Consider the following 26,771-nt stretch of genomic DNA (forward strand, 5'->3'; position numbering starts at 1 on the left):
AAAAAACACACACTCACAATTAAACTGTACAATCAAGTGAGTGCAGACAGCCTACAATGGCCCTTAGTCAATAAGTCAACATTTATATGGATTTTTATGAATAAAAAAGGTGATATCAAAAAAAAAGTGTATGATAAACAAAAAAAAAAAAAAAAGACAGTCACAACGAACAGCTTTGTAGCTAAAACTAAATTCAGACCTACCCTGGTGGTTTGTCCCAGTCATCCTCACTGAAGCCTCCATCACTAAACGGGTAGTTCTTCCGACGTCCAGGAGGAGGCGTGGTACTTCGTTGTTGCTTGGCACTACGCCACTCATGCGGGTGTAGAGCGATACCAGCTGCTTGATGGGTGTATGTACCTACAAGAGGATAGATGAAATGACCAAATACAAGAAAGAGTGCTTTTAATATATTCCTTCTTTTCATTAACATATTTCTTACAGGGTTAAGACATCCTGAAATTTCACTTTCTACACATGCTCAAATGTAGCTTACCCTGGCTCCCATAGCCTGCATCCAGCCCTGAGCCATCCCATGACTCCATAGCAGAGTCAACGCTGGGTATTGTTGTGGAGTAAAGCTCTGATAGCTTGTTGGTTTGTTGGCTGTCTGTCAAATCATCCTCCTCAGGGTCACTGATCTCGTTTTCTGTTGTGTCCTCTATATCTGCCGTCTTCCTGTCTTCTATGTCTTGAAGAAAAAAAAAAGAGGCCAATTTAATTTAAAGGTTAACTCTAATTTTTAACTTGGTAAAATACATATGTGAACCTTTTACTACATGTATATTTTTCAACATTAAATGCTTATAAGAGACAAAATGAAACTTGAACTGGTTAACCTACTGACCTCTTCTCTGCATTTACCTATAAACAGGTTTTAAATCAGATCTATTAGGATATGAGTTGCAAACAGCTAACCTGTTACATACCACTTATACAGTACAAATATTGTATGCATGTTTTAAACAACAGGGTTTCCATATCTTCGCCCCGCAAAAGCTGTATTACTGTATTACTTTCCTATTTTTTTTTACCTCCTGCACAGGAACTGAAACCATCTGATTCTGCGCAAGGTTTTTGTTCTATTGACCTGGTGTGCAGATAACGGAAGAACCTTTGTAATGCAAGTAACACCTTATTTATAACTGTGATTACTTAATTTAGCACAGTAACGTGTTACATTACGGCGGTACTGAAAGATGTAATGTGGCAACGGTAACACGTTAGCCAACACTGCGCACAAAAGACAGATTTAAAATGCATGTTACTGTTACTAGTTTTTATACTTACTGTCAAGCTGTTTTTTTATCTTGAGAGTGACCGTCTCTCCAGCCATCTGCAGCAAGTGGATGGCTTCGCTCAGTGGCTTCCCTTTCAGGCTGACACTGTTGATAGCCAAGATCCGATCACCTACATGTATAGCCCCTGTCCTACATAGGTACGAGATACACAAAGGTACAGAAGTAGAAATTTGTATTATTCCCACACAGGAAAAGTAAAAAATGTTAAACCTCATACATATCATTATACAAGAAGATTGTTAATAAGCCTAAAAAGGACTCTAGAGGGGTCTGAATAGCATTAAACCATTAAATATCTATCAAAAAAGTTATTTGTGAAAACATATTTTGACCTCTAGTGCACCATGTTAGTATTTTTAAATAATACCGCAAAATACACTAATATCAGAAATTCTCATTTCCTACAAAATCAAAGATCAATGTACAAAAAAGCAGCTGCTGTCAGGAGTAGTGTCGTGGACGAGAGAAGGAGGACCCAATCGCTGGACTCACAGGCAGGTAGGTGAAGGTGGATGTTTATTGCCGAAGGAGTGAGCAAACAGTACAGAGGGAGGAAATGGCTGGCTGGCTGGCTGGCTGGCTGGCTGACTGAATGAATGAATGAACAAAGGACTGGCTGGCTAACTGAACATACAGACAACACTAACATCAGACGTACATCAATGACACGACAAGGATCGGATGGAACTGAGGTCTTAAATATGGGTGATGAATGATTAGAAACCGGTGAGTACGCAGCTGAACTTAGTCTGACTAATGATACATGGAAATAACTGGAACACAATACGCAGGCGGTATGTTGGCACAGAAAACACAGATGTGAAAATAAACTGAACATGACAAAACAGAAAACACTGGGTCAACGACCCAGGAACCCTGACAGTACCCCCCCCCCTCCAAAGGCCGGCACCCGACGGCCAAAAGAAAAAAAACCAGAACAGGGCGGGCGGAGGGGGCACAGGACGAAGGGACGGAGTCCACACAGAGCCAGTTCAGGCGGGCGGCCACGCGGCCAGTGGCTGAGCCCATACAGTTCAGGTGGGCGGCCACGCGGCCGGCAGAGACGCTGAAGTCGATCCGGTGGGCGGCAGCGAGGAAGACGGCGGCAGCCACTGAGCCGGTGCGGTGGTCGACCATACCGGCGACGAGGAGAAGGCGGCCAAGGAGCAGCTGCAGAAGGCGGCGCGGGAACCGGCGGAGACTGAGGAGCAGCTGTAGGGCCAGGCAAAGCAGAGGCCGAGGCTGAGTCTGAGGCCGGACCAGGCGAAGCAGAGGCTGAGTCTGAGGCCGGACCAGGCGAAGCAGAAGCCGAAGCTGAGTCTGAGGCCGGACCAGGCGAAGCAGAAGCCGAAGCTGAGTCTGAGGCCGGACCAGGCGAAGCAGAGGCCGAGGCAGAGTCTGAGGACGGACCAGGCGAAGCAGAGGCCGAGGCAGAGTCTGAGGCCGGACCAGGCGTAGTAGAAGCAGAGGCTGGACCAGGCGTAGCAGAAGCAGAGGCTGGACCAGGCGTGGCAGAAGCAGAGGCTGGACCAGGCGTGGCAGAAGCAGAGGCTGGATCAGGCGAGGCAGAAGCAGAGGCTGGACCAGGAGAGGCACAGGCTGAAGCTGGACCAGGCGAAGCAGAAGCAGAGCTAGGTGACAGCGAGGCAGCCGCAGGTGGTGGCTGGACGGGCTCCTCGGGCCCTCCAGCGGAGACGGGAGGCTGGACGCGCCCCTCGGACACTCCAGCGGAGACGGGAGGCTGAACGGGCTCCTCGGGCCCTCCAGCTGACGAGGAAGGTTGCTGGATGGGCTCCTCGGGCCCTCCAGCTGACGAGGCATGAGGCTGGTGCGGTTCTCCTGAACCCCCAGCTGACGAGGAAGGTTGCTGGACGGGCTCCTCGGGCCCTCCCGCTGATGAGGCATGAGGCTGGAGGGGCTCCTTGGGCCCTCCAGCTGACGAGGCATGAGGCTGGTGCGGTTCTCGGGCCCTCCAGCTGACGAGGAAGGTTGCTGGACGGGCTCCTCGGGCCCTCCAGCTGACGAGGCATGAGGCCGGACGGGCTCCTCGGGCCCTCCAGCTGATGAGGAAGGTTGCCGGACGGGCTCCTCAGGCCCTCCAGCTGACGAGGAAGGTTGCTGGATGGGCTCCTCGGGCCCTCCAGCTGACGAGGCATGAGGCTGGTGCGGTTCTCCTGAACCCCCAGCTGACGAGGAAGGTTGCTGGACGGGCTCCTCGGGCCCTCCCGCTGACGAGGCATGAGGCTGGACGGGCTCCTCGGGCCCTCCAGCTGACGAGGCATGAGGCTGGTGCGGTTCTCGGGCCCTCCAGCTGACGAGGAAGGTTGCTGGACGGGCTCCTCGGGCCCTCCAGCTGACGAGGCATGAGGCCGGACGGGCTCCTCGGGCCCTCCAGCTGACGAGGAAGGTTGCCGGACGGGCTCCTCGGGCCCTCCAGCTGACGAGGCATGAGGCTGGACGGGCTCCTCGGGCCCTCCAGCGAAAACGGTCTCAGAACCAGTGGGCACTGGAGCCCCTGGCACACACAGGACAGAACCAGCAGGTGTGGGGACCTCTGGCAGGGAAGCGGCCGGGCCAGCGGGTGCGGAAACCCCTGGCTGAGAGGCAGGGTAGCTCACAGCTGGCTCTGGGTGCTGTGGCTGCAGGTCCGGGAACTGAACAGGATGGTGGACGGGCGACTGGACTACTGACTGGAGGACAGGAGGCGACTGGAGTGGAAGCTGAACAGCAGGTGAGGGAACTGACTGGAGTGGAGATGCTAAGGGATGAACAGAGGTAGGCGAGGCTGACGACGGAGCTGAGGTTGGTGTGGCTAATGGTTGAGCTACAGACTGAGCTAGTGACGGAGATAAGGCTACAGCTTGGGCTAGTAAGGCTGGTGCCTGGGCAGGGGCCAGTTCAGCTGATCTAACTAGGGATAGTGCGAGGGCGTGAAAGGCTGGGTCAGGAGGTGGATGAAGTGGTGAGGTAGCAGGTGAACCGGTTAGCTCTTCCAAGCCGCTAGGGAGTTCTGGCTGGGTTCTGGCTGCCCTCAGCCTGGGCGCTGGGACAGGCACGGGAGGTGGCTGGACACCAGTCACCCCCACCCGAGAAACAGGAGCGGGCGTGGAGGTAGACTGGGTCGCAGCTGCCCTCCTCCTGGGAGCTGGCACTGGAGTGGGTGTAGCCTGACTGACGGGAGTGGAGATAACGACCGGGTGTGTGATACTGGCAGGTTTCTCTGGGATCGTTCTGGTCCTCCTGCCTCCACTATTTACAGTCTTTGACTGAACAGTTTTTGGGGGAGCAGAGCAGAAAAATTCATCCCAGTCTACGTCCTCTTCTAGGAGGGAGACTCCCCATGAATCAGAGATAAGTCTATTAGTTATTTGAGGTGAAGAATCAAATGAGGAGGGTGGAAAACAGTCACTAGAACTCACCACCGGGAGTAGGTGAAAAAAGTCCTTGTTATGGCGGCGTGTGCGCCGCTTTTTCCGGGAAGAGGAAGCGGGTGGGGTACACAGCCGAGCCTCTGGCGCGGGAGCCTCCATTGAGCCGAGGTGGTAGGCGGAGCCGCTGTGCCATTGCGAGGGTGAAGGTCCGGTGAGTAAAACGGCTGGCGGGCGAGCGAGGAGCGGAGCGGCGGGAGAGCGAGCGGCCGAAGCTTGGCCTGTGACGCCCACTCTCCGCGGCGAATGCTCCGGTGCAGGTGAGGCAGCAGGTGAGGGGGGAATGCGGCGTCTCCGAGGCCCGCCCAGAGCCAGGCGAGTCCCCTTGAAGACGTGCTCTCTCTCCGCGAAGAGCCGCTGTTTTCCCCGAAGCCCCTCCGTCCAGCGAAGGAGCGCTGCCTCCTGTCGCTCGAAAAGTTCAGAGTCCGCTGGGTCCACAACGCGTGGTCGTGTCATTCTGTCAGGAGTAGTGTCGTGGACGAGAGAAGGAGGACCCAATCGCTGGACTCACAGGAAGGTAGGTGAAGGTGGATGTTTATTGCCGAAGGAGTGAGCAAACAGTACAGAGGGAGGAAATGGCTGGCTGGCTGGCTGGCTGGCTGGCTGGCTGACTGACTGAATGAATGAATGAATGAATGAATGAACAAAGGACTGGCTGGCTAACTGAACATACAGACGACACTAACATCAGACGTACATCAATGACACGACAAGGATCGGATGGAACTGAGGACTTAAATACACGCTGGGTGATGAATGATTAGAAACCGGTGAGTACGCAGCTGAACTTAGTCTGACTAATGATACATGGAAATAACTGGAACACAATACGCAGGCGGTATGCTGGCACAGAAAACACAGATGTGAAAATAAACCGAACATGACAAAACAGAAAACACTGGGTCAACGACCCAGGAACCCTGACAGCTGCAGTGTTTACAAGTATTATTGCTACTGGTTTATTTTTGATTACAATTTTTTCCAACTAATACAGATTTTTGCCAATTCTGATTTTCTAAAAAAAGTTAACTGACAGCATGTACAAACAAAAATCAATCTTATCAGGACACACACCCATATTTGCTTTTCCAGTTATCTCTATAATTTTCCTCATAACTGCTTTGCTAATATTGAGGCAAGACACTTGTCCTGTGTTAGCTTCTTTAACATGTCCATATTCAACTGGGTGAAGATGATTTAAGTGTCTGACTAGATTTGTTGTTACAATTTTTTTGTGTGTGTGTTTTCCCCCCTGTGGTTTTCTTTGGAGAACCTTTGTGTCTTCACTCACAACGAAGAGATTCCATGCTAACGACATGTTAGCATATGGCTATAAGTGTGGCCGTGATTTTTTGCCTGTGGTATTGTGGAAAGTGTGTGAAATGGATTAGTTTTAAATTGGACATATATGAGGCTGACATGTGAATCTCAGTATGACACAATTATAATCTAACAGAGGGCAGGCGACTGGATAGTGTCACTGGGGCTGCACCACAGTGGTATTGCTCATGGCTACATTCATATTTTAGGAAGGCTTTCTGACCTGTATTTTATTATTTTATACTTAGATAAGAGCAAGCAATTAAAGCTAGAGAAAAAGAAAAACAAATTTGTATTTACCTTGGCTCCATGTTTTTCAAACTACTGTAGGGCACACGATTGGATAGAAAAAAATATATAACAATGGTCTGCAGTGATACAGTGTTACTACAGTGATACAGAGTTTCTATAGATAAGATCTTACTCTTTTATGTTCATACAAAACTAAGATAAGATAAAGTAAGGGAAAACTAAGATAAACCGCCATATGACTGGACTAAGGTCAGAACAAGGTGAAAAGAATAACACTGCCTCCCTTGAATATCATTAAAACTTTCACTTTCTTGTAAAGCCCTATAAGAAAGGAAAAACTGTCTTTTATATTCCAACCTAATTTGAGGAAGATATTCATTTTGAGGTCTCACACACAGGCTTATGAAAGCATATACTAAACATATATGTTAAACACTTTTTGAGAAAGCCTAGCATAACAAATAAGTTTTTTTAAGGATATAGGGATGGTGTTCTTGTGCCCATACTAAGCACTCCTTCAAAGTTGATGTCAAAGAGCTTGATTTTGGTTTTATCTTACCAAATAACCTTCTCCCGAGTCTTATCTGAATCATTTAGATTCAGATTTAGGTTCACTGGTAAATGTAAGATGGGCCTATACATGTGCCTTTTTGCTGCAGTCCATTACAGCATAGCGTGTTACCAAATGTCTTCTTGGTGACTGTGGTCCCAACTGCCTTTAGGTCATTAACAAGCTCCTCCCATGTAGTTTTGGGCTGATCCACCACTTTTCTCATGATCATCTGCCCAATTTGATGTAAGATCTTGCATGGAGCTCCAGACCAAAGGTGACTTATGTTTATTTTATATTTCTTTTTTTTTTTTTTTTTTTTTTTTTTTAAATGACATCAGAAACAGCAGTATGCGACATTACGTGATGGCAGAGCTTCAGTTCATCCTTTGTCATTTTTTTTTTTTTTTAATAAATAGGACAGGGGGAATGAATGAGAGAAAGAGGGGGAGAGAAAGAAAGAAAACCAAAGGGGAGAAGAGACGGTGAGAAGGGGGGGGAAGAGAGAGAGAGAAAAAAAAAGAACTCCTGGGTCACCTGTATGGAGAAAAAAAAAAAACAAACAAAAAAAACAAACAGAGGAGACAGCAAACAACAAAGAGTAACATAATAATAGAGAAAACAAAGCACCATCACAATAAACTAGCTAGTCATAGATATCAATATTTACTAAATAATAAACGATATTGTGCAGCACGCAAGATAGACAGCGCACAGTGTGCTTTGAGGCAGCAGCCAAGAAAGCTTTAGTCCGCGTCTGTGAATACCCATGTGTGCATACCTGTGTGGATCAGCATGCTTGCATTCCAAAGGTTTCTCCATGTAATGATCTGCTAGGGAGTGTGGGGGGGCCACAGCCCCGTCCTCCAGGGTGTGAAGCGGGTATGGAGGAGATCAAAACTCCAGACATCCAGAGGCCCCCAGAACACAAGAGACCATGGAAGACCAACAGAGGGGCAGCCGCGCCACTGTTCCAGTAAGAGCTGAGGAGAGTCCCAGATGAGGGCTCGCCCAGCAGCCGCGGAGCAGAAGTCAGGGGGAGTTGCAGTGACGCGCCCGTGAGCTCCGCCGGCCCCCAGCTGTGCCTGAGTGACCGAGCCCCAGGCCGAGAGGCCGGGGGCACCCCACCTCCAAAGGGGCCCGAGCGAGCCCCAGGCCCCGACAAGCGGCCGCCAAGGAGTGAGCCGGTGTGTACCCGGACGCCCACCCCCAGACACAAAGAACCACCAACACACCGACACCTGAGGGAGTCCGCCACCGGCAGGGGAAGTGGTGGTGGGTGGAGATAGGCCTCCAAACCTTGGAGGGCCTGAGGTGTCCCCAGAGAGGTGGCGTCTGATACCCAATCTGACATATAGACACAGAAATACAGGCACACACAGACACAAACATCCATTCCCACCCTCATGCTCTCATATGCACTCACTCCACACTCAACCAACGTGGAGACAGACATAAAGAGACGCTGTACACACAATCACACTCCCCAAGCGTACTCTACAAACCGGGTCTAGGTACCCTTGCCCCTGGAGGGGGGAATTGCACCCAGACCCAGGTGGTGTTACCCTTTTCCCTGCGGTGGGGAGAGGCAGACCACCCCGACTCCGCAGCAGCAGGGAGGCCCCACACCCCAGACCGCAGTCGGACGGCCAACTCCTCCTACTAGCCCTCCCGCTCCAGCAGGCCGCAGAGAATGGGGGTGGGAGAAGACTCCAAACCTCCCTCCACCTGCTCATTGTAGTGTTGATGCATATGTGTTCTAAGGTGCAATTAAAACCCAGGAGGGCATGGAGCTACCTGCCAAGGAACAGCAGATAAGCGCATAGTCCCTCCTGCTAGCCCTCAATGACTAAGTGTATTTAAAATTGAGAGGTGGGCAACGACGTCAGGGGTGAGGTATACACCCTGATGGTGATTTGGACTCCGTGATTGTGCCCACCCCCAAGATCCTATATGTATGTGTAATGAGAGTGTGAATAATGTGAATGTCTAAGTTGTGGGATAAAATTGAGGCAGAGGCAGCCAGAAGGGGGGGGGGGGGGGTAGCCTCCTCTGCACCCTGGTGACATACCCCCACTCCAAGGCCCTGCATGTGTGGGTGGTTGTGGAGGAGCGGGAAGAGGGAGGCAGCTGGAGATGGGGAGGGAAGGAAGGGAGGGGCAGGTAACCCCTCCCTGGGGCCAGCTCCCCCGCTGACCCCAGTAGGCACTCCCACCCTCCGCGACCCGCCAGGGAAGGGGGGCCCAGGCCCATCCAGACCGGGGCCCAGTGCAGTAGCGCCCCCCGGCTCCACAGAGCCCTGGACAGTCCACCCAACCCCACCACAGAGAAAACTGCACCCACCCCACCATCCACACATCTTCCAGACTACATAAGACGGTAAACGCCCAGGCTGAGATCTTCCTCCACCTCTCCTGTATCTCCCCCTCCTGCAGAGAGTTCCTGAAGAGAAGAAAGCTCCTGCAAGATGTGACCATCCCCCCCACCAGTTGAAGAGCCCCCCAGGCGGCTCGACGCACCGGCGGCACCCTGCTCCAGGGCCGGGCCCCCATGCACCCACCCGCCCACAACCCCGGCAACACACCAACCAGGACCCAAGCCTATTTTATATTTCTTACATTTCAGAATTGGTACACAACTCACTTTTGCCCAAGTTGCAACAAGGCAGAGCCAAACCCAACCCAATCATAACCTAGGCTTATCACTAACTCTGATTTCTGATAAGGATGAGCTTAAATCCTGGAGAACAACACCTATCCTTGCCAACCTCACCAGTGGACGGATCCATCTGTGAGCCTGTGTGTCCTTGATGGTATTCCTTGGCTATCTATTGACTTAATGAACAAATGTTTTTATCAGCATTTTGCTATAATCTATAACCTGGCATCCCCATTCATCTTAGGAATACATTTTATAATCACAGGTCTATTAACCCTGCATAAATCAGAAAAGCCATGCACTTAGCTGTGATTTGAGTTCTTGAACCTTTCAGATCTTTTGCAAAGGGCCTTCGTGTAACTATATATACAGTATATACAGATTACAACAGCCTCAAGTGGCTAATGTTCCATCCTGGCAGGCTAGTCGGCTAATGGGATATCAGCCGACTAGCCTGCTGGTCTTTGTGACTCCAAAAGTTTCCTCCTTGTTCCCACAGATTTTTTTTGCCAGAGTGCAACATCACTGGTAGCTTATATTGCCATACTATGCCTCCAGTTTTACTGACAGATCGTGCACATATTAAACAAATGCAGTTAGATGACCCAGTCACTGCCCAGCTGTCCAGAAATCTAGGAACAGACCCATGTGCAGACGTGAGTGGAAACAGTTCCTCATCATCTTTTGTTTACCATGGTCTACTCTACTATAAAGACCCAAAGCACAGATGTGGTTTGCATCAATTGAAATACCTTAAACACTCCATGGTACCTTGCTCAGTTACTATCATGACCACCCCACTGCACGTCACCGTGGTATTTCCCAAGCACTCGTAGAACTGTAGTCTAGGTTTTTTTGGCCAAAAATGGCAGCGGATATCAAACTTTATGTTGCTTCCTGTTCAGTCTGTCAGGTTATTAAATCAAGGTAGGTTTTGTTGACAATTTCTCCAAGTAGATTAAGGTGTGTGTGGTTAGAGGGGCAACAGCACAGGTGGCAGCCAGTAAGTTTGTCAGTGAAGTATTCACCAGACACAGTGCCCCTACCTGTCTTAGAAGCTCACCATTTGTGACTGAGCCGTTTGAGCACATCAGCTCCACCCTAGGATCCATGCATTACAGCCTGTCACCCTCAGACTAAAACTGTATTATAAGCTTATGTTGGAATCTTATGACAATCAAACTTCATGGAATAAGTTTCTTTCCCAGATCTGCTTTGGATTGCATATAGCTCCTCCTCCTTCATGGATGGATACATAGTGTCATACCCAGAAACTCTTAGAGCCTTCCTGCTGGAAGCCCATAACAAATTTAAACTTTTTAAAAGTTTTGTATCCTCTTATGTCTGATGTAAAATTAATACAGCATTTTATAAAAAGATCATGCCAACAGTCAAACAAGATGGTGTTAGTGTGATGGTCCGGGGCTGCTTTATTGCTTCAGGACTTGGATGACTTACCATAATTGATGAAACCATGAATTCTGCACTATTCCAGAAAATCTTGATGGAGAATGTCTAGCCATCAGTTCATGCCCTAAAGGGTGGCAATGATCCAAAACACACCAGCAAGTCTAGCTCTGGATGGCTCAAATGAATAAATAATTTAAAAAAAAATTTAAAAAAAAGAGTTTTAGAGTGGCCTAGTCAGACTTTTAAATCTGACTGATCTGATCTTTGACGTGATCTTAAACAAGCCATTCATGGTCAAAAACCCTCCAATGGGGCTGAGATACAGTAAAATATTTCTGAAAAGAAGAGTGACTTGAGAGACTCATTGTCAGTTATCCGAAATGCATGAAATCAGTTCTTGCTGCCAAGAGTGGCACAACCAGGTGCAAGGGGCACCACTTTTTTCACATAATAATAATGTGTATGTGTTAGTCCCCATAGGGAAATAGTTCCTCTGCATTTAACCCATTCACCCAGTGAAGCAGTGGGCAGCCACCAATGCAGCGCCCGGGGAGCAGTGTGTAGGGACGGTACCTTGCTCAGGGGTACCTCAGGGTAGCCGTTCAGTAGAGTTGAACCCCCGACCTTCCGATCATGGGGCCACCACTCTACCTACTGAGCTATCCCTGCCCCGAGGTAGGTTGGGTAGGTTGGATAGCCTTTTCTTTTAATAAATAATATCATCATTTAAAAACTATTTTGTATTTGTGTAGTATTAAATTGAGTGAAATATGTGCTATAAATATAAATATGCAAAAATTAATTACTTTTTTTTTTAAAGCACTGTAGATGACTTGTAGAAAGAGGACTGCCAAAAAGTTAAACTTAGTGCTACTTTCAGAAAATCATGTGCCACTAAAAACAATATCTGGAAGAATGCATTTTCTTTCTTGGTGAACAGTATGTACGCACACGGATAAGGTAGACCTAAGTTATAATGGTCCTAGTTTGTGCCTGGCCCTTACGCCCTTTGGTGGTTAAACAAAATTAAATCACTTGACCGAAAAGAAAAAAAGAAAAGGAGAAAAAGTGGGTCGGTGTAAGATGTAGCACTGTGGTTATCGTTTGTATTCCTGCACTTTCATCTGTGTCAAGTTGCACCAAGTTTATTTGTAGAGTGCTTTATCGACAACAGTTTAGAATGGGAAATAGAGCAATTACATCACAGACTCAGAGAAATGGGGTCACAGTGTGTGTGTATTTGGAAGTGGGAAAGTAGCATGTTGCCTCTGTGAACATAGTTTGATGGAATAACACGTGAGCCTGTTATAAAAGCTGAAGGTGCTGTGTGGTGGAGTGGATGTAAGCTGAATTTACCAATGGATGTTTATGACTCAGGGAAAACATTGTGTCATCTTTCTCTCAGTCTTGCTTTGGACACTAGCTACCATCTCGTGTTTCAGAATATCACATCTGTCATTACTCTGTGTCAAATGGCACATGCTGGACACTCAACTTCTGGTGTAGAATCTGGAAAATGGATGGATGGAAGGAAGGAATATAGGCTTGGTTGTAGCAGAGACAAAAATATCAACACATGAAAATTGGAGATGCACTGATTGTTTGGTTTTTATCTAACTGGCTCGGACCAATGATTGGTGGATTGCCAACTGATATATTCAATTCTGTGTTGATGTGATACAGTTGATATTAACCATTGCAGAAATGTAAATACATGTCACATTGACATATACTTCAACAACAGTAATTGTTCTGCTTGTTAGCAATATGCTGTGCAAACATGCAGTGAGCTTTAATTGTATGTGGTCGCCTTATGCTAACACAGTATCCTGTTATCTGCCAGTGGACATGTGTGCATAGGGTGCATCGCATCCCTGTGTCTCCTGTGAGAGTCTGTCATGTCCTCTGTGTAGGTTTCCTCGGTCATGTCTGCATCTCGGTAATGTCTCATCTCCATTTACTTTCCCCATGTTCCTCTCCTTGTGTTTCATCCCTCTCGCTCCCTCGTCCTCTGTGTGTCTTAGTCGTGTCAGGGTCTTTTGTCCCCCTGTTTGCTTATCCCCATCTCTGTGTCAAGCCCAGGTGTCTTCGTCTATGTCTCTGTCTGCTTCCTGTTTATTTTGACAGTCTCTTGTCCCGTGTTCAGTGTGTTTAGTTTTGCTTCCCTTGTGTTGTTATGTTTATTCATCCCAGCTGTGTTCCCATGTGTTTCCTTCTCCCTAATCATCCCTGTGTGTACACTTTGTGTCAGTTTTCCTTTGTCTCTTGTCGGATTGTCTGTTTAATCTTCTGTGATCTCAGGATTTCCACGTTTCTTATTTCCATGTTTCTCTTGTCTTTTTCCAGTTCAGTTAGAGTTTATGGTTTCCTTTGCCTTTGTTTTTGTACCCTTACCAGTCAATAAATTGTCTCGCTTTTGGTTAATTCCCGTTTCACGCCTCGTTCCGTCTGCATTTGGGTCATCACCTCAAACTCCAAAAGTCTGCAGCCATGGAGCATGAGTCACCTCTCTTTTGGAGTTGCTTTTTTTGTGAAAATAACTACATTTGGTTAATGTAAAATAACGCAATCTTCCATGCTTGGCTGGTACTCTTGTTTTTTTTAGTTACAGAGCAACACAGACATGTAACACATGACAGACATAGTGAGATATTCAATTCATTTTCAATTCATCAGCTTTGGATTTATACAAAAATGCTCTATCCAGAAATCTAGGGAATTTCATTTAGAGCTACAAAGTGGCAACCTAGAATTCCCAGAAGAGATTTTGTGTGTCTGAGTATGTACCTTTCTGCAAGGCCTCTCTTAGTTAGGCCTGATATAGTGATGGGGTCAAAAGGCTCCTCAGTGCCAGAGATGGTGATACCCAGAGGGCCTCCGTACCGCTTCAGTTCCACTGTGTATATGATGCTGCCTGATGTCTCCTGCTCATCTGATACACACAAACACACATACACGCACAAGCAGTCACACACAGAGACACACACACACATTAATCTAGTGTTTCAAGTCTGAGGAGTACATTATACCGTCTGATGGATGCTTCTTATCTGATGCACACGCACACAAAACACTTCAGGTCACTAAGTAATACTGGATCCCATTACCTGCTCACTGGAAATGTGCACACACAAACACACTTGATTCCAGAAGTAGGTCAAAACGCTTCTTGAGACTACACTGGTAGGCAAGACACAGTTTCCATGGTAACCAAGGAAAAGACTGCCTTGTCATCATATAGCATGCACACATGTTATTTCCTCCTTGTGTGTGTTTGTGCCTGATGACTACAGTCTCATTATTTACCCTCATTACACAGTCCCTAACTTAGTTTGTGTGTGTGTGTGTTCACGTCATATTATATAACTTGAATGTGTTTATATGTATACACAAATACAAGGTGTAAGCTGTAAGACTGTTAAAATGTGAATATGCGACCATGCACAAAAGTCCTTAGATGGATTAGGACTCTAGGCTACTGCTTGTTGTTTCCAGTTCCCATAATAGGTCACTGCACATTTTTCTATATAAAATTATACTATATTGTAAAAACATGTTGGATTTATGTTGTAATTTATAATACATTCTTTGTTTCACATGAAGACCATTTTAGTTGTGTCAGTGTCCCAGAGTTTTGGACAATAGTGCCACCTTGTGGTCAAACCTCATTAGTACAGCTTTCTTTTTTTTCTGACGGTAGCTGAAATAATAAACTGAAGAAAACTTAAAACATCAGCTTATCTCAGGTCAGAGCTCTGTCCCTCAAATATAGAAACAACTATATTCACAAAAGTACCTGAGTTGTCTTCATCTTTACGTATTTTTAATTTGACGAGTTCCTCACACTGCTGGAGGATCTGCTCCGCATCATCTCTGGAACAGTTTTCAAGTCTGATGTTGTCAATAGCCAGCAGCTTATCTCCAGGCTCCAGTGTTCCTGTTCTGGTGGTGAGAGAGTGAAAGAATAGAGAGTGACAAAGAAAAAAAGTCAAAGCATTTGAGACTCTCTTAGATATTAATCAAGCGCTGAAGTAAAAACACTTATGTTACTAAGTTGAATAATTTCTATAATTTCAAATTTAAAAGGGCTCAATGGACTTCTAAAAAAAGTGTAACTTTATGAGTATATGATATGACATAGCTTGCTCCTCAATATATTAGTTGGAAAATAAATACAACACCCATAAACCCAGCCACTCAGAAAAACAAAAAAACCTGTATTGAGCTGGCTAGTTTTAGTGGTCCTTGCTATGTAAGTCTCCAAACCTCTATATAATTTATATTGTTAGAAAGTGGTAGTGCTCACTCTTATTACTTACTTTTGAGCACTATTCAGCTGCTTATTAACACAAAAATCTGAGCCCATCCACAAGGCAACAACACAGTGCATTTAAGTATATAAATATAGTCAAAATGATCCCTTTAGTATTAAATGTCCATCATTTCAACACAACCCGAGCATAAAATCTATTTCTTTATGACTGCAGTGTACCCGTCTTCTGATGTTAGAAAGGTGTTTGATACTATCGTGTTAATATGGACCAAAAAAATTTCTTCCAGTGTCCAGCACGTTGCTGAATATAGGACACAAAGGATTAAGGCAAGGGGGTCTATGTTAAAGCTCATATCACTGTAACTGTGTATTACTGTGAACAAGAGAAACACACATGACTAGTAAAGTCTGGTGTCCTTTAGTTCTTAGTGTGCAATTTACTCTAAGATTAAAAACAAAACAAAATAGCCCAGAAGGTGATACATTGTAACAAGTGTCATAAAACACAAGGACAAAGTGAACTATAATATGGATATAAATTCAAAAACAGAAAACAAAACAAAAAAAAAGAAACCCCAGAACAAAATTAAATTGAAAATGATTTTTTTTAAGGTGGCAGACCCCCCCCCCCCAAAAAAAAAAAAGCGAAACATGCAGTCCTTACAAAGGAATATAACACTAGTCCCTAAAAAAATACCTGTGAGCCATGCTCCCCTTCTTGATGTCAGAAATGATAAGAGGCTCCCCTGGCTTCTTACTGGCTGTTAAGGTAGATGAAACCATAATAAGATTTAGAAGGAACAGCAGCAACAACATCAAAATATAACATGTCAGTCAACAAATAAAAATAACAACAACAACAACAACAATAATAATAATAATAATAATAATAATAATAATAATAATAATAATAATAATAATCAGTTCAATATAAATAGTAACATTAAGGTTGTATAGTCATCCATCCATCCTCTAATATCACCTCTTTAATCCCATCAGGACAAATTGCCTGCACGCAGATTTGTCACAATAGCCAACATTTTGGGTTCCCTGCTCTCTGAGCGTGAGCCCAGAAGCTCCATGTCTTTGCTAGCTGTGAATATTTTCTGTTCAGCAGGTGGCACCATTGCACCATTCTCTTGTCTCAAATGCGGCCAAGGAACAACCTGCTTTATACCATTTTATATACACCATACATCAGAATTGTGACAATATAACTTAATTTGAGGTTATTATCATTAGTTATTTAGATGGTTACAACTATAACACATCACTACAATGTCACTGAAGAACAAGGGAGTAACTAAATAATAAAATCCCACATTTCAGGGCTGAAAATGACCAGAGGTAAGAGAATTGGTTTGATTTGGACATTTGATTTACATGATAGCTCAAACATCCTGTCTCTTTAGCTAGGAAAGTTGAAATAAGGACAAAAATGTTTTTATGCGCTTAGACTCGCTATAGTTACACTATAGTATACTCTCAGTTATCCTGTAGGACTGGTTTGCAGAAATAACTTAAGAGAGCTGCACTGTTTCTGCGGTGCTTATGTCTTCAGCTATTTTTCTTACACGATATATATATATACAGCACTTTTAAATGCAAATGTGTGGCAGGGATATGAAATGTCACTTGGTATCAGCAAACATCAGAGGCAGGCATAGTAGGCATGTGCAGATACACACAAGGTGCACACAAGGTTTTTAGCATTGATGCCTAATGTAAGAAGGGATAGAGAGAAAATAAGAGAGACTAAAAGAAAGTACATTCACAGCTGCATCTCCTTCAGTACCCCCCAATCATGTTGAGTGGACAAAGGGGCATGTGGAACTGGCAACGCCAAAAAGATACACAAAAGCAGGTTTACTCTGAGGATTTAATGGCAGCATTTTTACAGGCAGTCAAGACAATCTTTAGGAGCCAGATATCACACCTCGATTTAGTATTTACTCCAAAACACAGACAATGATTTACATCACCATTAAAAAATATATAACATATTAAGTTAAGGCCCAAAATCCTAGACATAAAAAGTGCATATTTTCTTTAAAGAAATTCAACATAGTGGACAAGAAAAATAAATAGGCATTGCCTGCTTGTTTTCTTCCACACAACCTCCAGCAAAATTGCTGGGGCCCACCCGTCTTCAATTATCTTCTCTTTAAATATTTAAAAATGTGTCAGGTTCAGTATTTCGCCTGTCACTGAGCTAATGCTTCTTAAAATAATACAGCGTGGAACACTACATTATACCCACATTCCAGGCTAGGTATAATTAAACACTGAATTTAGGTCATTCCCAGTGAAGAATGAAAACTGTGCTATAAAGCTTTACAGATACAGTTAGCGTGTGATGAATTACTTTCTCAATAACCACTTTTGACTGGCAGAATAATTCCAAGTCTGCAGGGTAAATGCGCAAGTGTGTGCTTTTATTTTTGATTACAAATGTTTAAGGCGACATTGTACTGTATACACTACATGACCACTGATCATTGCGCCCATGTGTTCTTTTTGAACATCAACTTTGGAAAGGCTCTATGGATTCTGCAACATAAATTTACTCCTATTTATTTAACACACAGTGAGGTTGACCATTGATGTTAGCGGGTAGCTCATAGCCAGTATTTTTGTTCATCTCATAGTATATTTAATGATACCGAGAAATGTGTTTCACAAAAACTAGAAAAATTAACCCTGACCTTGTGCACTCGAATTCAAACGAACATCAACCTACGAACTGCTGCCACAAAGTTTAGCTTCAATTTCTTTTCTTTACTGCAGCGGCACCAGGCTCATCAGTAATTCAGACGTCCTTTTACAGTTCCCTGCAGGGGGATTCCCTGATGCTCCAGCTCAGATGAGATATATATTTTCTCCAGTGAGTTCTGGGTCTACACTTGGATCTCCTCCAAGCCTGGAGAATCTCTAAAGGAAGGTACCCAGGAGGCATCCTTATTAAATCCCCGCACTACCTCAGAGGACATCTTTTGATGAAAAGGAGGTCTAGTTCTACTGCGAGCCCGCCTTAAAATTTTGGAACCTGTCCCCTAATGCAGGGCTATGTCTTAGGCTGTGAACATAGACAAACAACAGGTGAGCAGTCATTCATGTTTTTCTGCTTTGAAGTCCATCTGATAATTGCATGCATAGTTATTGCATAGCAGTGTGGTGTCTGAACCCAACAGATCTATGGAGAAAACTGATTTTGATCACTTAGGATCTCTTTCTTTTGGTCGCTACTTAAAGCTCATGATCATAGATGAAGTTGGAAGAATCAGGAGATGGAATCCAAAGTATACCTTTTCCTCTCAACTGTCTCTTCTCCACAATGGACCATTGAAGTGAAGTTCAAAGCTTGGTCAAAAACATCACTGTAGAGATTTTGTGTAGATTTTCCTCAGTTGAAACTAAGTGACTTATCTCTAACTGAAAAAATGCTGGACACACAGTGTAATGCTAGTGGCACCAGAAAGACAAACAATATCTACAGCATTTAATAAACATTGTTGGAATTTATAGCTTAGCTTCTCTGCAGACTTTGTTATCATAAAAAATGCATGTGGGTGGTCGAATGAATTTTAAACATTCTGCCAGCAGCTGTTCAAAACAAAAAGTGGATCACATGAAAAATGTTTCAAGTGTGTGTGTTCCTACCACTGATGGTGAGCCCCAGTTCCACTCCTCTTTTCTTCGGCAGTTTGACGTGGAAAGTACCACTGCTTGGCACCACTGATTCTGCAACAGAAACACAGACACACACTTAAGCATAACCAGAGAAACAAGTAATGTAAAAAGAAACAGATAATACTCTCCTACATGGCAAACGGGGACTGTAAATCCTCATTGTTTGCCTACAGGAGTAAATACTAATTCTACCAGTAAAACACCTTTAAAACTGTAAGCACAGCAACTACGTAAGGCTTTCTGACTCCTTACTTGGATCTGTTTCTTACTTTAGAGTTTGTTTCGCTCACCAAGAAAAGGTCATTTAATTTCCTGAACAGCTTGTGCAGGAAAGCAGACAACAAAACAGATCTACTCAAAGTAGTTAAAAAGGAAAACACACTAACAATCAAGCAAACAAAAACCAATATAAATATAACACTGGGTGAATACTTACCACCCAAATTTAGGGTTATTATCAGTAGATCTAATAAATCTATTCTTTTTAATTTATAGAGTTAGTTATGAGCATCCTTTACCTCCAAATTATCTGCTAGCCATATAACTCAATGAGTGAAAAAGCTACTATTAATAACTGCAGAGACCTCAATCAAACACTTAAATTGTTTGAAAATTCCCACTGACTACCTAAACTGCACAGTACTTTATTTTTTCACAAGGACTTTTTACACTTACAGGTGTAAAAGTACATGCCTGGATGTATAATTCCATTATACTACACATGTATTTTTTTACCAAGTCTCTTTTGAATCATTATTATGAATAACAACAAAAAAACAAAAATGACTTTTTGAAAAATTATATCAAAGTTAAAAAAGAAAGCAGGTCATTCAGCCTTCACTTACTAGAATGATGAAATTATAGTACTGAACAGATTCCCTTCAAAAGAAGCACTACACTGTATTTATTTAATGTAATTTGATTCCTAAAAAATAATCTTGGATTGATGTAATCCTAATCCGAGTTTAACATTTTCCAAAATGGAATCTGTTGAGACTTTTCTTCTACAGAGAAATCAGAAATAAAGACCCTGAATGAACTCTTCATACTTTCCACAGGGGTTGACAGCATGTCAATGGTGCCATGCTCTGCAGTGAAGAGCTGTATTTATTCTGTCTAATCCTGCCTGTGCTAACACAAAAGCTCACAGCACAGGAATCTCACCAGTATATCCAGTCTGTGAAAATGAGATTATATGTGCTTTTTAAACAAAGGTATGTCTTAAATGGGAGCTATTAAAGAACACAAAGGTGTCTTTCTATTTTGTGAAAACGTTTTTCAGGCTTCGCAAATTAGCAAGGAATATGTATGGTGCATGTGTGACATGGTATAAGGTCTAAAACGTTTTGCCAAGTTTACAAACCTGCTACATCAAACTCTATTTCCAGTGTGACCTTATTGGTCAATGCAGCATCTCGGAGGAGCTGATTGGCTTCCTCGAGTGTTCCGTCTTCTGTGGGGATTCCATTGATCGACAGAAGACGGTCTCCTACCTGCAGCAGGCCACACCTAAGAGAAAATCAAGACGCTTTAGTGATTGGAAAAGCAATGCTTCCATGCTTGACAGGTTGCAGAGAAAAAAGTGGAAAAAGCAAAACAAAAACTCTCCAGCCCTCATTTTATTTTACCAGTGCAGCAAAGTGTGTAATAGTTTCTCCCCTATCTACAACTTCCAGTAAGGTTTTTGTTTTAAAATGATTTCTCTTTTTCAGTTTTCTGTGATGCTCTCAGGATGTAAAAAAAAAAAAAAAACTCTTACAAAACTGCAGAAAGACTAAAAAGCAACACATAAACAACACATTTCCTCTTTGATTTGTCATTCACATGTACATGCATTGTGCTAAGAAAGTTTTGGTAGTATTAACTAATAACCAGTGTGAATCTGAATGAGGTTTTCTTGCTTTTAAAACAAAACTCATAAATTCTGGTCTCACACTGAATGGATTTAAAGTACTCTGGACTGTTGGTTTAAATATGAAGAAGTAGTCCACAGAGTACTCTGACAGAAACTTTGCAAAGACACAAATAATGGTAACAACAAACCTATCTCACCTACAAGAGTACTAAATGTATTTAGTGATTTTCATGGGATAAAGCTCAGAATTAGGGTTGGGGTTGATATAATGATTAATATAAACATAAATGTAAAAGTAAAGATTTAAAATCTTTGGTCCTGTTCCTATATATATCACAAGGATACATATGAGCATGTAGTACAACTCTACATATAATTCATTTCCCTGTGTTTCATATCCATGCATCATCAACAATGAGATTAAAAACAAAGTATACGTTTCCATAAGGCAAGACACCTTTTTGTGATAAACTGTAATCACTATTAGGACTGACATCTTGCTGGGTTTTAAAAGGAAGAGGAGTTTTTTCAATGGAGAGGAAACCTGTCATTTTGGAGTGGCTTCAACTAAACTAAAGTTCTCCAGTTATTTGTTTACAAGGACGATCTACTGGAGCGCGAGACCACGGTTTCAAGAACTTTCCAAACATCAGCTCACTCAGGCAGTACACCACACTCAGCATTATGTTCACACAAGCTGTCAGATCCTGCTGCCTGAAATAAAGCCTGTTTGTCTCGCTATTGTCTATGCCTATTTAATATGATTACCTCCAGGGTCAAACTGGTCCCAAGGGGAGAATAAAAATTCAGGCATTTATGTTTGCTAACTGTCAGTAGCTGCCCTATCTGGAATTTTTCCCCCTCCTTCAATTCGTTTTACAGACAGATGACAGGAGCGTAAGCTTATGACTCCCCACTGTGTTACATTTCACATTATTTTTAGATACTGTGGCTTTTATGCTGCTGTTTAGCTATTATTTCCAAAATACACCAACCCTGGCTGCTCATTAAATAAACGACTGTTGGAATTAAATCAAAGCGCATTACCTGTGACTATTAAATTCAGGAATCATGTGCCTTTTCTGTTGATATATTATCCTCTGATATTATTAATATGTCACTGTTTATTCAGACTTAAAGCAATTCCAGCTTTCTTGCTTTTCAAGGATCTGGAAGGAAAAACTTGATGAGAAGATCCCCGTCTGTGAGTCAGACTATAATACTCCAGCCTAACAGAATAAGATAGCTCATGCAGTGAGCTTCAGAAGAAATTAAAAACAAATGCAATGTGTGGCTAAGAAAAGCAAAGGAAGGTAAATATTTGAGTAGCTTAAACGTGTGACTTTGAAACACAAAACTGGCTAAACAATAGAAATATGGAGTGTTTTTGGGTAACTTTTGTGGCTTAAGGGTGAAATGTCAACTCCTAGAATTGACCCAAAGCCATGTTCCTTCTTGCAATGAAATTATTACAACAGTTATCCACTTCTGCACGAAGGTGACATCTGACAGAAGAAAATGATGATGAAATGTTTTTGTCTCCGTTTAATTCGGCCTCACTGTAATGTAGTTGGTGCCCTATAGATTTCCAGGACATCTAGGTTTTTTCCTTCATGTGACACACATGCACAAATGAGGCACTGTATCTTCCATTAAGCCACGAGTGGGTGACTTGTATTAATATACAGCCAGACATCTTCATTATGATTTACCGAGGATAAAATGGTCTGCCATAGCTCTCATTCCTGTCGTTCTTTCTCCTCCATTTCCCATTAATTGTTCAAGAACCCCAAGTCCTTTCTTCGCTTTCGTTGTCTCATTTTTTTCATTCTGTTTAGTGCAGCCCTATGACTGCCTTGCTGTCGTATTAATTTACACTAATAATTTAATTTTCATCTTCTAACCTTAACTGAAGCCAAATGATAAAAGTTACTTTAACAACAACTAGTCATATTTATAATCCCAGACAAACCGTCATCATCAGGACTATAAATGTGCAGAACTAAACAAGTTAAAGTGGGATTAGGATACAAATAGTTGTTTTGTCAGACTCACGCTGCTTCTAAATTTGGCAACAATATCAAGTTCCAATTATTACAGTGAACATCCACCTTCAAACTGCTGTTTGATAACTGACCCATTTTTGTGTGGCTGTTTGTTTAACATTTACTTTGCTGTGTTTTTTTCTGTTTTTAGTGCTCTCTGTTTGCTCATCACTATGCAATCTTCCATTGTAATAGTTGACTGTGCACTTGAAATTTGAAAGTACGACTAAAATTTTAGTATTTTTATTATATTAAAACATGTAAAATACACTCCACCTTACATAAATCTGTATGTATGGAGTTCTCATGGTGGTTTGTGTACACAGGCAGATAACGTGGCTCCCTGCTGTCTTAATATTACTCTCTATGCCATTATCATTTTTGGGGAAAAGGGCCAAATAAGGCAAGAAATTACTGGAGCATAACTAGGTTTATGCTTTTTGAATCTTTTATTAATAGTCTGATTTTTTTTTTTTGGCCCCTTCCTTTTTCAAAAATAAACATTAAATATAGAAACCTTTAGTGGTACAATATACACATTTTAAATTATGGCAAATGGTCTACCATTTACAAAACAAATCTTCCAGCATTCGCAGCACCAAAGGAAAATAATTACAGGTTAAAACCTTAAAAAGAGCTCCACAGACCACTGCTGCACAAATCGTACAGTTTTAAAGGCTATAAGTTGTGGATAATTGTAATTCGGGGTGGTGTAAAGGGGGTTATTTGGATTCACACTGCCAAGCGGAAAGAAAGGTACTTATTGATTCCTCCAGAGTGGGCAAAGGGAAGCTAGCTAATTAGTGTTGTTAGTGTGGGCGCTAATGGAGTAGGGAGTGTGGCCTCAGGGTGCCGAAACACACCCAGCACTTACAGAAGCTGTTAATATGATGGAAACATCAACATCAATCAATGGCCACGGACATAAGCACAGCATCATGATCCAGACACGACTAAGAATTCATACAGAGACTTAAATGAAGTTGTGAACAAATTACTGAGAAACAGCAGACACAAGCATGCAGAAGACTGTGGGCACGCACACACTTGCATGTCAGTGTTCACAAAAAAACCCTACTCATGCACAGAAATTCTTCCAAACATTTAAACACCCACACATAATACAGAGCCAAGAAGAGCTGCTAATACACCAAAACATCAGTCTAACACACCCACCCACACTAACACTGACATCCAAACACACACAGGGAAGCTAACTAAAACTCTGTTAATGCAACATTAAAGTCGGCATTTGTCCTCAAACAAACAGAAGGCCATTTGTACAGTTGTTGTACAACTACACAAATACAAGTGAACATCCTGTTACAAAGTTTTTAAATTACACATCTATAATTTTACTACACTGTAACTGTGAGGAAAGGTCATATTTTACCCATGTCTATTAACAGTTTTTACATGCACCAATGTGGGTCAAATTAATAAGAAAGGTGGTTTTAAGGAATCTTAAAACTTTATATGTCATGTCTGGGTGTATTTTATACGAAACAGTGACAGAGTTCAAAGGATACTTTGACTTTGCCACCATGTTGCTACCATATTTGCTCCACAGAGACAAGCACTAGTTAGTCTTTGAAATATCATGTGGAAATCTCAAAGCAGTATAGGAGTGATAAAATATGGTGCATATAAGTCCCATAGCTACTGAACACACATCTAAATAATACTATATTTGCACATTTTGCATCTTGCACATGTCTTTGTCCTGTCTCGTCTACAATATCCGGACAATAACTTGAACCTGGTATTCAATACCTACTGCACAATCCACTTTGTATTGTTTCTGTCCCTGTCTTTATTTATCGTACATTTAGTATTGTATAGTTAGCATTATAGTATTGTATAGCATTGTATAGTTTGTAATTAGTACCTTTTTATCCCTTAATTTTACCGAAATTTAACATGCTATTTATTTGTAAATCCTAGTTTTATATCTCTTGGAGATATATCTTTTATATACTTATAAATGCACCATGGGGGGCTTGGGGTGAAACAGCATTTCGGTACCTGTATACTGTGTATTGACAATAAAGCTCTTGAATCTTGAATCTAAAATAGTCATAATAAGGAAAGAGGGTGTGTTGAAGGGTGGTGCCTTGTAATAGACATGAGATCTGAAATAGGGTGGCGTGGTGATACAGTGCTTAGCACTGTCACCTCACAGCAAGAAGGTTCCCAGCAAGGCTCTTTCTGCGTAGATTTTTCATGCTCTCCCTGGGCTGTGTGGGTTTCTTCTGGCTACTCTGGTTTCTTTCCACAGTCTAAAGACATGCAGTTTGGTTAACTTGTAATTCTAAATTGCCCACAGGTGTGAGGTGCGGTGCTTAATATTGATGGAATAAAATAATGTCTGTATGTATGGTTAAAGTGTAATTAGAAGCACTGAGGAATCACTAAGACTAGGAAAGCACAATATAAATTTAAGTACTTGCATAGTCCAACTACTGCTGTATTTTCAGATCTCAGATATAACTGTGCTTATGGCAGATTTGTATTTAATGTAGGGTCACTTTTACTCAACTTCACAAGATGAGACAATGTGAGATGTTATAGTTTTTTTTTTTATTCATTTTTATTTCCACACAGGATTGTTGCTTAAAGGAATGAGTTATTTGAAGAGTCCTCTTTCCATCATGTTTGTATATGCCAACTGTGTGTCATGCCTCTTATAGACAATGAGGTTGAAAACACTTGCACAAAGGATACACCTGTGCACCTTCTATATATCCCTTCTGACAAGCCACTTCTGTCCTCTCTCTTCCAGATGCATTTTGGAATTGAAACAGTGTAGCATACTAAAATTGATTTTTGGGTTAATGATAAGACAAAGAATGGAAGTGACTCAGAGGCACAAATTAGCAACACAAGAAAAGCCTGTGACTATATGTCCACAAAAGACTGACTAAAGACACAGACACAGGTGGAAACATGGCTAGCTGGGAACCAGAAATAAAACAATGACGGTGGGGCAGTGAATCACAAAGCAGGGAAACAAAAACAAGACTTTTGACATTGTAGTGCCAAAAAAAAAAAAGAAAAAAAGTCAGACTAAATTTGATATTGCAGTGAAAAAGCTACAGATGACAGTTATTGTAGTTTAGATTTAATTTATGCTACAAACGTGCATCCTTATGACTGGGTCAGCATGCACGCTCACCTCTCTGCAGAGCTGTCAGGCTCTATGAATCGAATAAGTGGTGGTGCTGACAGCGTTTCGGTGGCAAATATTCCTCCCTGTAGTTGTACACCAAAGCCGTTCAGTGGGTCACCTGTTAAGACAACCTCACTGGTCTCTACATGAACCACCTGACCACCTGGACCCACCGAACTGGAGGCCAGGGACACTAAAAACACACAGACACATAGATTACAGTTAGTTTCATCCCTTCTGGGAAATTAGATCCATCATGCAAAGACACAGGGAGATGGAACCTACAGGAGCTCTTATGCTCTTTCTTTCTCTGCCGCCGTTTAAGCAGTGAATTACGGGGACTCATGGGAACAGTGGGCCTGGGTAACGTGCTCGAGCTCTGGCTGCTGGGGCCAGAAGTGGTTGTAGAGGCAGGAGAGAAACTGGCTGATACAAGAGCTGCAAAAAAAGAGTGAGGGAAAAGAAGTCTATTTTCAATATTGCAATACATGAGCAATAAATTAGACTTTTAAGAATTAAATTAAAAAACCGAAGAAGTAGATGCTAATAAATCTCTTTCTTTGTCTGGGAAATGGAAAAGGAAAACAAAGAGTCAAAGAGCACATGTTAAATACCGCAAACATGGATATGTCAGGTAAAATTTTCTTGTTTGGTGCTTTATTTTCACAGCATGGCGGCTGAGTAGTTAGCAGTGTTGTCTCACAGCTGTAAGGTATTGGGTTTGGTGAGAAATGTATATGCTCTCCTTGTGCTTGCTTGGGCCTCTTTCGAAACCTCCAGTTTTCTTGTCATATTTCCACATGACCAAAGACACTGCACT

General features: G+C 42.8%; 1 protein-coding gene across 1 annotated transcript in view; it reads right to left on the reverse strand.

Moving 5' to 3' along the window:
• The window catches only part of grip2b (glutamate receptor interacting protein 2b), a 173,028-nt gene that overhangs the window by 10,748 nt on the left and 135,509 nt on the right, over positions 1–26,771 (reverse strand). The window contains exons 11-20 of the mRNA XM_085457259.1: positions 26,237–26,389; positions 25,958–26,144; positions 20,246–20,391; positions 18,853–18,933; positions 15,890–15,953; positions 14,716–14,861; positions 13,707–13,851; positions 1,291–1,430; positions 497–691; positions 204–360 (exon numbers count right to left, since the gene is read on the reverse strand). Coding sequence (XP_085313385.1) covers positions 204–360; positions 497–691; positions 1,291–1,430; positions 13,707–13,851; positions 14,716–14,861; positions 15,890–15,953; positions 18,853–18,933; positions 20,246–20,391; positions 25,958–26,144; positions 26,237–26,389 — 1,414 coding nt within the window. The remainder of the gene's footprint in view (positions 1–203; positions 361–496; positions 692–1,290; positions 1,431–13,706; positions 13,852–14,715; positions 14,862–15,889; positions 15,954–18,852; positions 18,934–20,245; positions 20,392–25,957; positions 26,145–26,236; positions 26,390–26,771) is intronic.

The sequence above is a fragment of the Copadichromis virginalis genome, linkage group LG5 (assembly GCF_057382275.1).
Source record: "Copadichromis virginalis isolate Kocher_CV1m ecotype Utaka linkage group LG5, C_Virginalis_male_GT1.1, whole genome shotgun sequence".
Lineage (NCBI taxonomy): Eukaryota > Metazoa > Chordata > Actinopteri > Cichliformes > Cichlidae > Copadichromis > Copadichromis virginalis.